General features: G+C 37.1%; 1 protein-coding gene across 2 annotated transcripts; it reads left to right on the top strand.

The window, feature by feature from the left end:
• Positions 1–409: 409 nt before the first annotated feature.
• tspy (testis specific protein Y-linked) lies at positions 410–4,225 on the top strand. Of its 2 annotated transcripts, none has more exons than XM_016231805.1 (7): positions 410–1,669; positions 2,056–2,133; positions 2,219–2,330; positions 2,472–2,626; positions 2,737–2,813; positions 2,903–3,027; positions 3,155–4,225. In XM_016231805.1, the coding sequence occupies exons 1-7, from the start codon at positions 830–832 to the stop codon at positions 3,319–3,321; spliced, it is 1,554 nt and encodes a 517-aa protein (XP_016087291.1). In that variant the 5' UTR covers positions 410–829; the 3' UTR covers positions 3,322–4,225. The 2 variants fall into 2 exon arrangements, with proteins under 2 accessions (XP_016087291.1, XP_016087292.1); XM_016231806.1 differs by having other exon boundaries at positions 412–1,669; positions 2,906–3,027.
• Positions 4,226–11,968: the final 7,743 nt, after the last annotated feature.

The raw sequence follows: 11,968 nt of genomic DNA, 5'->3' as shown, positions 1-11,968 counted from the left end.
TTTCACAATCCTTCTTGCTTTTAAATGTACTGATTAAAAAGTACAAGTTCGTTTTTTATAAAGCTTACAATTGTACATCAATAATGATACTAATGGCATCGTATGTAAATACATTTAATATGGTACTTAATTTAATAATTATGCTGTTAAACAATAACTGTACATTTTCTCTCTATGAATTAATTTCTTAAAATTTGATATTCAAATAAAGGTCCAAACTGAAACGCAATCCAGCATTGTTATACTGTTATTCTGGTTCAGTATACACTACACAACGTCAAGTTTTTCTTCTAATAAACTAAAAAATAATGCAATACCTCCCAGTCAGAAATATTTCACAGTGCGTAAATGCAACGCAATGGGGATGTACTCCATGCTCCTGATCGTCACCAACTGCAGTACAACGTCTACGATTGGCCGAGAGATTTTTGCGCGGTGCATTTCAGCCAATCAGAGCTTTGTTTTCGCGCTCGTATGCAAAGCCTCAGATAAATGGCGAACGGAAGGGCAAACTGTAAACAAATACAACAGAACTGGACATTTTTAGACGGATTGTGACTTTTAAGAGAAAAGCAACTCTATATTACGAATGCTGCGTGTAAATACAAACGGAAATATTCGATATGCGACAATCAGCGAGAATTTAAACTAGCCTCATTCAGCGTTAGGAAGCTACCTAGGCCTGCTGACATTTGCGCAGACTTGGAATTTGGTAACGTTAGTGCTGTAATGCGAACGCGGGCTCTGGATAGAGACCCGCACAGTTAACTCAATTAGCATTTAAAATTTGTTTTAAAATCGTCTGACAAAGTTACAACTAGGCAGCATCATGAGCACAAACTCGGACAGCGGTCAGCCGTCCGAAACAAACCAGAGGAAAAGAAGTGCAAGTCCAAGTGTTGAGTCTGACTCCACGCTGCCCAAGCAAGCGAAAGTAAGTGATGAGGAACCAAGGAATGACTCTCGTGAAGATGCAGAACCTGAGAAAGTTGGCAATGATGAGCCAAAACACGGATCTGAGCATCCTGAAGACGCTAAAGAGAAGGATACGGTGATTCTGAATGAAGCAGACGCGCAGGAGAGCACAGGACAGGCTTGTGGAGGTGAGAGCGAGCGCCAGCCGTCAGATTCCGCTGCCATCGCCGCAGCAGAAGCGCTTGCCAGTCTGACCGGTGGAGACGCGGACGAAGACCGTAAAGAAATGCCCTGTTCGTCTAAAAAAGCGAGCCGAGAGAAATCAAGGGATAAGTCTAATCGTCCCAGTTGCTCTCAGAGCGAGAGAAGGACGGAGGCAGCCGCGGCTGACAGCTCCTCATCCCTGCTGCTCTGCGAGGACCGAGAAGATCCAGAGCAGGCTTCGTTCGTGGATGATGAGGAGGAGGATGACGACTCTCTTCCTGGCTCTTCCTCCACGGCTAGCTCGTCTGTCGCCTCTGATAATGAGGATAACGAGGACGGAGAGTGTGCCATAGTGTCGGTGAAGATGGCCCCGGAGGTGCGGCAGTCCGTGGCGCTGCTCGCACAGGTGCAGATGCGGCTGGACGCGCTGGAGAAGAAAGGCGCGCGTCTGCATCAACGCCTGGAGATGAAACTGAGCCGCCAGCGACGCCCTCACCTGGACCAGCGCGGCGCCATCACTCAAGCCATCCCAGGCTTCTGGGTCACTGCTGTATCCTTTGGCTTTAACAGTGTGCGTGACGTTCAGGTGGACAACTTAATAAGTGTCAAGGCCTTTGAAGTTGAGGTTTGAGCTGAGGTATATGTGTATATATATATAGTTCACCCAAAAATTAACATTCTTACATTAATTACTCCTCGCCCTCATGTCGTTCAAAACCCACCAACGTTGTCGTTTGGGATTTTGAGGGGGCCCTATAGCAAATTCTGTGCAATTGGCCCAGAATCCCTAGCAACTTTACTCATCATACTCGAAACTCCTATGTTCATTTTGGTTTTCCATTTGTGTCAAATCTGTTTCAACCCAATGATTGTGGATTCCAGATCTTTGTCTTCATTTACGTAATAAATGAACGCGCTTAACTTAAAGCCAATCAGCTTCTGAATCACCCACTTCTATCAGCGCAAATCGACGAGACTGATGAAGATGCTCTAAGCTACATGACTAACTTAGAGGTAATACATTTTTTCCCGTTTTTCTTTTTCCTGTTTTCAAAACTTGCAAATGATCCATGTTTTTAATATGCTCGTCATTCGACAGATTGAGTCTTTCAAGAACAACAAACTTGGTTACCGCATCTGCTTCCATTTCCGGCGAAATCCCTTTTTTCAAAACAAAATGATAGTGAAGGAGCTTCATCTTGGTATGGGAGGTGAGCTGACCATTATCACAGTTACCCCTCTTTTCATGAATGTGAAACGGATTACTCTGGGACACATTTATTTATTCTGGGTTTTAATTTTTTGAAAAAGGTAAATGTGCTCTATCTGTATGTGCTTTCCTTTTTGCTCAGGATCACCGGTGTCGTTCTCAAACCCGATTTTGTGGCACAGGGGGCAGAATCTGGTCGGTAGTGGAGAACCACGTCGAACATCACAGGGAGTCTACCAGAGCTTCTTCCATTGGTTCAGTGACCACAGCAACCCAGGAAGGGATGACATCGCGCAGGTACATCTCTCATGTGGTTTGGTGCAGGAAGGGCTGTATAAACAGGCCATAACAAAATCCTTAAACATAGTAAGGATGATGATTTAAAAAAATTATTCCCTTGGCTCTAGATCCTGAAAGATGACCTGTACAGAAACCCTTTGAGGTACTATCTGACTCCACTCTGGGAGCCACGAGAGAATGGCAGGTAATCTCTAGCCTGAAACATCCAGATTTTTCAGTGTATTTTTTAGGTTTTGCTTTTTTTGTTGTTTTAAACCAATTTCTGTTGTCCAGCAGAGGTCCCAAACCTCAGGGCAACAATAATGGAGACGAGTGTGTGATCATCTCAGATTCAGATGAAGATGAGGAGAAGAGCCAAAACTTGGGGCAAGAGGATGAAGATGATGACCAAGTCGGAGGTGAGGTTTTCCTTTTCACAATCAAGTCATGTAGTTTAATATAAAGTGCTTTTATAAAGTCTTTCAAATCAATAAATAAAACTGGTCTTTTTTTCCCAAATCATCATGACTGATCATTTTTTCTTAGGCTCAGAAGAGAATGACAGAGATGAGGGGGAGTCCTCCTATGAGGAGAGAGATGAAGAGGAAGTGGATGTTGAGGAAGTAGAAGAGTCACGTGACTCTAGTGGCTGTGAGGTCAGAGAGCAAGGACAAGAAGAGGAAGATATTGATGTAGATGAAGAGAAGAGTTAGGACACGGGGTTGTCTCTGTTTCTTTTTTACGCAGAATAGCATCATTCGAATTTTCTATGATCCGTTTTACTGATATCATTTCCTGCATAAATTAAGTCTGTTTCAAATAACAAGTGATTAATGATGCTTAATGATCAGGGTTTAAATATGTCTTCATTGTAGATGGTACTTTCAATACATCAAAGATGATGAATATTCAAATTCAATGTGCACTCCTCCGAAAACATGTTTTCCTTAAGATGTCATCACATTTTACACTTATAACTTTGCATTAACAGATTTCAGAGGGCTACTGATACCAGTAAGACACCTCTTTTATCTCACAACGGACTGTTTAAAGCTTGGGATTATAGACTGCACTTAGTTTAGTTTAGTTTTTGTATGACCGTATACAGTAGCATTGTCTGTCACTCGCAATCATGACCATTTATAAACACACCATACTTTCCTGTTTGGATGTTTTACAGGCCTAATCATGTTTTTCAGTCATTGCTGTAATATTTTTGGTTAATTGCTGTTTGTGTTACTTTTTTATCCTCATCTACAGAATTCTAACATCGTGAAGCAATGGGTTTCCTTGCCTTGTTATTGTTCATAAACTCTACCACCACATTTTGATTATAAGGAGAAAGGTCAAACATTCTGAAATGCTCTTCATTCTGATCCAAAACTGGATAACTCAGGGATGTTTACTCTTTTATCCTCCTTATACTGTAGATGTGTTTCCCTTCACAAGCTTCGTTTATTCAGTTTTGCGACATTAATACATAACATCTTTTGTTTATTGATGAACCTTTAAATAATTGTAGTTCATTTCACTTTGTTTACATAAGCAGATTAAACTGCACGTTACCATTTATTCACTGCAATGAATAACAATTGTAATGTTATTTAAATGGTCATCTTGTGGTGTCCCCCCCCCCCCTTTTGACAGCATGATGTGTGCACTCAATACTCAAACTTTTGTGTCCAGTTAAGGGGATGTTTACTCTTTTATCCTCCTTATACTGTAGATGTGTTTCCCTTCACAAGCTTCGTTTATTCAGTTTTGCGACATTAATACATAACATCTTTTGTTTATTGATGAACCTTTAAATAATTGTAGTTTATTTCACTTTGTTTACATAAGCAGATTAAACTGCACGTTACCATTTATTCACTGCAATGAATAACAATTGTAATGTTATTTAAATGGTCATCTTGTGGTGTCCCCCCCCCCCTTTTGACAGCATGATGTGTGCACTCAATACTCAAACTTTTGTGTCCAGTTAAATGCTTAGATAAAATGGTAAAAATAGTGAATATGTACACATTTTTTCATGGCGTCTTTCATATTCATATCACTTGCATTTATTTCTAATAGTGTTTTTTTTTTTTTTGCTCCTTTGGAATAATTGCTTTAACTTTGGTCAGTCAGTTATTAGAGTGAAACCATTCTAAATGTTCTCCTAGGTATCTGTAATAAGGCAATTGTTTTAAAAGATTGAGTTTTGACCTGTAAAAGTTTGGATTAAAAATGAAAAGTTGTTAACTCATTATAAGTATACTGGATTGTACTTGTTTTACTTGCAAGGCCAGTGGTTTGTACATAATCCTTTCCCTTAAAAAGGGTTTATAATTTGTTATTGAATTATTAGGGTAGATTTGACCTACAGTATCAAAGAAAAGCTATATTTTGTGTGCTAAATTTTATAGAGAACTACAATTTTTAAATACGTGTTTTTGTTTTGTTTTTGTTTTCCATGTCAAATAAAGTTTTTGTCTTTTCATTCAGAATGTTTTATGTGGCTTTAGTTTCTTCAGGAAATGAATCAAATGAACAGCTTTATTCTTTCCTGTTTACACACTTAGTGTTCATCTTTTCAACATTAATTCATCTGAGGGGACTATGATAAGAAATTGCATCAAATTAATATGCACCTAACTGTATTTACAAAGTCTATAATTTTTTCCAGCTTTTTCTTTGTTTCTCATGTCTACCCACAAGAGGGCAGCATAGAAAAGAAAATCATTGAATAAGAAATTCTAAGCTGTTTTTCTGATAAAAGAACAAAGTCGTTTTATGGTTTTCATGCATTGTATTTGAAAATGGAACAATAGCTCTGTTGCAAAATATTAGGATTCCAGTCTTTTTTTCCATTGAGAGCTTGTTTTGACGTTTGTATTTGAAGTGCCTCCAGACAACACAAGCTGTTGGTTAGTTATGTGGGGGTCTGTGGGACTGTAAAGACGATGAGATAAGCCTCCTAGTGCAGCGTAGACTGATGTCATTGTCAAATGCTCTTATCTCCATTCACATGCCTTTGCTTAGACAGCTGTGCCGTGCTTGATCGCGTGAACTGATGCATTCCATGTTTTCGTGATCAATTCAACAGTCCTTACAAGTTGGCAGCAGCATTATCTGAGATTTGACCTTCAGAGGTCAAACACATCTCTTCGGAAATGCATGGATCAAACCGAAGACATATTTCCTTTAAAATATGGAAATACGTGATTCACGAGGTAAACTTTACTTTGCCCTTGTCACCTCCAGCTGCATGTTAACCAGTAGCTTGGATTTTGACATAAGAGAGGTCAATGTGTAATGAAGCTTGGATACGTATGGAAACAGCACAGCTCTGCAAACAGCCGAAGGGCAGGCATTTTTGGGCAGGCCTCAACAGAGGAGTGCCGATGTTGCAATGGTACACTTAAAACCTTTGATTTCATGCTTAATGCAATGCTATAAATATTCCACTAGCAAAGGCCTGCCCTGTTTGTAAATGCAAAGCAGCCAAGCAGGCAGCAGGAGTAGAGCTGTACTACTGTTATAGGTTTTTATAGCTTTATCAAGATTGAAGGAAATACGTGATATCATGGGAGCACAAGCTACTGTCCCACACTCAAGTGGTTTGGATTGGAAGAAAATTGTAGAATCAGTATTCAAATAAATAGATTGGGCTGACATTTAAAAGGTTTAGATTTATGTTTTAATTTAATTTAATTTGTTTCCTTAATTTTTTAACATTTTAATTAAATTGCTATTATTTTTTATACATTTTAAAATATTATACAACATTAAAAAAAACAATATTGTAAGTTAAATATTTTAGTTTAGTTTTTATGCACATTTTAGCTGTGTTCTTGTATTTCGCTGAATATTGCCCATTTTTAATGTCTAATGCAGATGAAGTAAATCTCAAAGCCTTTTACATTAAATTCACTTATGTCTTTATTTAATTTGTTATTCAAATGTTTTTTTTTACATTTTCTTTAATGAATTTTATTGTTAAATTTTAAAATGTCAAATATATTTTGAAATATATATTAAAAAAAAGTTAAATAAGCACATTTTTGACTTATTATATTTTCCTGAATATCTGCCACATTTGTACATTTCTTGTGTGTTTACTGTAGGCGCAGTGAATCTCAAAACCTTTTACATTAAATTCATGAATTAATGATATACATTATTTCCATGTTGTTGACCATGGGAGCTTTGAGACTCTTGCTCATGCAAGTTATAACTCACTGTTTTTGTCAGGCAGAATAGGTGAAGAACAGAGATCTTGATTCAAATCATCTTTACCCTTTACAATTTCAAAAAAGGATTCCAATACAGCATGCATAATACCAAATCATAACATTAGATCATATTAAAGTCATATAAAATAATCTGTCAAGTAATTTAAATATGCACTGCGGGTCAATCAATTATACTAAAATAGTCAAAAGCAACTGGCGCCCATTTTTAATGTCTAATGCAGATGAAGTAAATCTCAAAGCCCTTTACATTAAATTCACTTATGTCTTTATTTAATTTGTTATTCAAATGTTTTTTTTACATTTTCTTTAATGAATTTTATTGTTAAATTTTAAAATGTCAAATATATTTTGAAATATATATTAAAAAAAAAGTTAAATAAGCACATTTTTGACTTATTATATTTTCCTGAATATCTGCCACATTTGTACATTTCTTGTGTGTTTACTGTAGGCGCAGTGAATCTCAAAACCTTTTACATTAAATTCATGAATTAATGATATACATTATTTCCATGTTGTTGACCATGGGAGCTTTGAGACTCTTGCTCATGCAAGTTATAACTCACTGTTTTTGTCAGGCAGAATAGGTGAAGAACAGAGATCTTGATTCAAATCATCTTTACCCTTTACAATTTCAAAAAAGGATTCCAATACAGCATGCATAATACCAAATCATAACATTAGATCATATTAAAGTCATATAAAATAATCTGTCAAGTAATTTAAATATGCACTGTGGGTCAATCAATTATACTAAAATAGTCAAAAGCAACTGGCGGAACAGAAGAAAGAAGGTCAGCGAGTGAAGGAGACAGAGACAGAGTGTGATGAAGAGGGTGGGAGCGAGGGAATGGAAAGAGTGTGAGAGACAGAAGGAAGGAAAGAGAGAGAGAGAGAGATGAATGGTAAAGCTAATTAGCAGACTTCTGACAGCCCTGGCAAGCAGATAAATGGTTTTTATCTGAAAGATCACCAGCAGCAGCAGGAGTCACAGCCTTCAGGCGTCCCCTGCACTCTTTCCACCCGTCTGCCTTTCAATATGTATTTTGACTCACTCTGTGGCGACATGAGTATACATGCATATCTGAATTCTGTTTATTTCTGCATTGTTATTTCATCAAAAATACTTCCTTTTTGACTATAGTAAACAAAGTCTGTGTGCGTGTTTCTCAGCTTTTGTATATAAATTGCCCATTACCCATTCTTTGAAGAACATCACGCCTCGGGCGATTGCATTTGCAATCAAGATGAAACTGGAGCGTACTGGAAAAAAAGGAACGGCACCTCAGTGGGACTTTTATCATCCCAAAATCTCGTGGCACCGCATCCATCTTTGATGAGGCAGGCCGCTTATACGCTCATCCATCCTGGGCATCCCGTGGGCTGCGGCTAAGGTGCTGACAGATTTAGCTCCTAAGACAGATGTACTTTACGCTCCCACACCCCTCCAGCTTTTCAACTTTCCATGGAATTACTTTCCTTTTCTCTGCATTTTGGAGGCTAGCACCAGGTTTACCCAGGATACTGACTCGTGCGGGAATCTATCCTGTTGTGAGGAAATTACATATGTTGTTTTAATGGAGTTAGAGGGTACTAGGGTCAATGACATGACATTAATGAAATGAAAAAACATTAAAATACAATCGAGTGCTGCGTGTGCGAGGAAGGTTTGTAGGCCAAAACTTGGAAACGAGTTAGCATTTTAAACACTTCCGGTGATAATCCAAAAGCCAATGGAAAAATCAAGGGAACCTTGTTTTGTCGAGGGAACCAGTGTGATGCTAACTTATGGGTTGGCCTACAAAAATTCATCATCATGCTGCACAGTATATTTACTAATGATATTAGCATGCCTCTAATAGGATAAGCACAATACAGTTTTCTGAATTAAAATTCATTTTAATATGTTCTTGCATCACAAAGTAAAACATGTCAGGTGATACAATACTTTAACAAAACAACTTCACTGCTTATTATCTGAAACCCTTTTGTCCACCAAATTATGGGGTCCAATGAACAGGCAAAATATGTGGGAAAGGACCCCTGTGGACCCTCAAACCAGTGTGCCAAGGTTAATAAGTCTCTTAAATAAAATATCAGATAATCGGACCTTTTTATGACAAGACAAGTTTAGTTTGAGTTGTTAAATGTGGTGTGACTATACAAATCTAATATTTGTGAATTAATAATTCATGATGCATGTATTTGATAAATAAACACACATAAATAAATATGAATATATAAATATACATACATACATACATATAAAACAAACAAACAAATAAAATACCCTGAAAAAATATATTTAAAAACTTTTTTTAAATAATGAATAAACCATGTAAAATCAACATGAATACAAACAGTACATTTTAAGAACTTATCAAGGCCATATTTGAAAGTACATTCATAAAAGATTTTTCTTCTCTTTATTGTGGAAACTCTTATATGTCATTGACCCACTAGTCTACATTAAAAAATGAATCCCTCCCCAACTCGAAACCTGCGCTTACACATAGCCTACAGCGTTTCACAGAAGCGCTGCCTGGATTGAGGAGCGCCACGTACTCATGATGATAAATTTGTTGTTGTAACTCTTGCTTTGAGCCTGCAAATCCCCGTTTATACACTGCAGAGAAAGAAAGACAAAACCCTGCTGACTTCCTGACCATGTATGATGAAACGTGATGCTCTTTGTAGACCAAATGCATTTGAGCTCTTTAAAATTCAAATACAGCCTTTTTCAATCTTTACAATGCACATTGTATCAAATCAATAAAAGTTTAAAGTAGAATAAATCATGTGCTCTTTCACACAAAGGATAGAGTTCAAATTCTGTGCTTTCACAAACATGAGACGGTCACTCAAAAGGTCTGTCAAAGTTAGTAACAAAGGGAAATATATAGCTTTAGGTCATCAACTTTTAAGTTGCCATAGCAGCATGTTCATGCAAGATACAAAGGTCACATGTAAATTAGAATATAGGAAAGTGTTTTCACTTAAAACAGGGTGCGTACCAATTCAAAACATGACCTATTTGACTTGTTCTTTTTCTGTTACATGCCACATCATGTTGTTTCACCAGTGTGGTGTTTTCTCATCAAGTTGAGGTTTTACTGCACTTAAACCAAATAAGCTCATATATTAGGCAATTAAGCTTCTTAGGTGATTCAGTGGTTTGCGTAGATGTGGTCGTAAAACTGCCGACTGTGTAAAGTGTCTCTGACGTGGGAGAATGTGGGGCTGAATGGAAGATAGTGAAGCTGGTGGGGCTTATTGCATTGTGGGTGAAAATCACACGGAAACCTGAACTTAAAGCCGACTTGAGTCACTTCCTCTCAGAGGAGAATAAAGGATGCCTCCCACAAAGAGAGAGAAAGACAAGAAACCACCTCCACATCCGCAGCAGTATAAGAAAAGGGCACATTGTGTGATGTCATGAAAAGCAGAGCGTCTTTTTAATCAGCTGAAAAGGAAATGGTAAAACTTTTTACCCACCCTTCCACTGACTCTTGAATTATATATAAAGGCAATGTACAACACATTTAGTCTAAGCACTGGCGTCCTAATGCATGCCAGAGTGTCGGAGGCCCTAGAAAGAACACACCAAGGGCCTTTTGTGTCCAAAATACCGAGTCGCAAGTTTTTTTGTGCGAGAGAGCGTCCTTTCACCCAGCCCACCCCACTCCGTTGTGTTTCGCCACCGTCGTCTTGAGTCACGCAGCCGGACGCAAAAGAACTTTGGGAATTTCAGGACACTTTCTGGCAGGACAAACAGATCCGCCACAAATGCACTGCAGTGGGTCTCCTGCACAACGGCTTGACAACTGTCTGTCACTCTGTATACAGCAGTTAGTGATGTGCACATCTAATGAGGCGAGACAGACGGGCAGGATAGACCACATCGATTTCATATCAATGTCAGCATGTCAACAGTGCTGAACTGCTGGTGCTTTTGTACATTTTGAAAAATGGTATGAAATAAATGTTATTTATACAGGATTGAAACATTTTTAAAATTAAGATTCAAGAAGTTAGGTCAATAAAGTTATTATAAAAACAATTAGGGAGAGCACACACACATACACACTTGGTTTTGCATATATATATATATATATATATATATATATTATATAATATATGTTGGCTTTTGGATTTTTTTTGGATGTTTTGCTGGTTTATGAATAGTTGTGTGTTTCATTATTATATATGATATCACTGTGACAGCTTACCACATATAGGACTAGTGTGAAATTTTGAACACACACACACACACATATATGTTCAAATGTATTAAATGTAAACAACACTTAATGTGGCATTATGCAATGTGTTGTATATCTGCATTTTTCTGACCTCTGAATCTCATATTTAAATTTCATATTTATATTCAGTCTTTGGGGGGTAACGCATTACAAGTAACGCGAGTTACGTAATCAGATTACTTTTTTCAAGTAACTAGTAAAGTAACGCATTACTTTTTAATTTACAACAAAATATCTGAGTTACTTTTTCAAATAAGTCCCATTTATTGATTGAAAGCTCTCCTGTCCCGTTATTGAGAGAAATCGGGAGTAAGATGTTGCTTTAGTTCTAGAATAAATGTGAACATGCATTAATTCATCTCACTCACTCACCAAAATAAAAATAAAAATCAGATTTAGTTTTCCTCAAAATTAATAAAAACAGTTAAAAGCAACTCAGAATATGACTCAAAGCTGCAATAATGAAATATGTTAAATAATACAAATATCCTTTATGTATTTAATCCCATTTTATTAACCAATTTGCTGCTGACCTTCGATGATCCAATTCAACCATACTAATAAGCAAAAATTACACAAGATAAACTAACATTTCTTCTTCTTCTTTTTCATTGCTGAAGAGTGTTGAACGTTCTTCTTCTGTGTTCTACTGTACAGACGTGAATTTATATTTCCTTCAGCCTTAGGCTTTTGGTGTGAAAGGCTTTTACATTTGCCAAAAATAGAACTTTTTATATTAAAAGCAAACAAGTAAGCCCAGCCCAGACTTAAAAAGTAACGTAACGCATTACTTTCAATAAAAAGCAACTAAGTAACATAATTAGTTACTTTTTTAGGAAGTAATGCAATATTGTAATGCA

The sequence above is a fragment of the Sinocyclocheilus grahami genome, unplaced genomic scaffold, assembly GCF_001515645.1.
Source record: "Sinocyclocheilus grahami isolate Dianchi unplaced genomic scaffold, SAMN03320097.WGS_v1.1 scaffold399.1, whole genome shotgun sequence".
Lineage (NCBI taxonomy): Eukaryota > Metazoa > Chordata > Actinopteri > Cypriniformes > Cyprinidae > Sinocyclocheilus > Sinocyclocheilus grahami.
This window is presented reverse-complemented; position numbering and strand designations above follow the sequence as displayed.

Coding starts and splice junctions, on each gene's coding strand:
- tspy (XM_016231805.1), top strand. CDS start 830: ATGAGCACAAACTCGGACAGCGGTCAGCCGTCCGAAACAAACCAGAGG. Junction 1,670..2,055: donor CAGGCTTCTGGGTCACTGCT/GTATCCTTTGGC, acceptor AAAGCCAATCAG/CTTCTGAATCACCCACTTCT. Junction 2,814..2,902: donor GAGCCACGAGAGAATGGCAG/GTAATCTCTAGC, acceptor TCTGTTGTCCAG/CAGAGGTCCCAAACCTCAGG.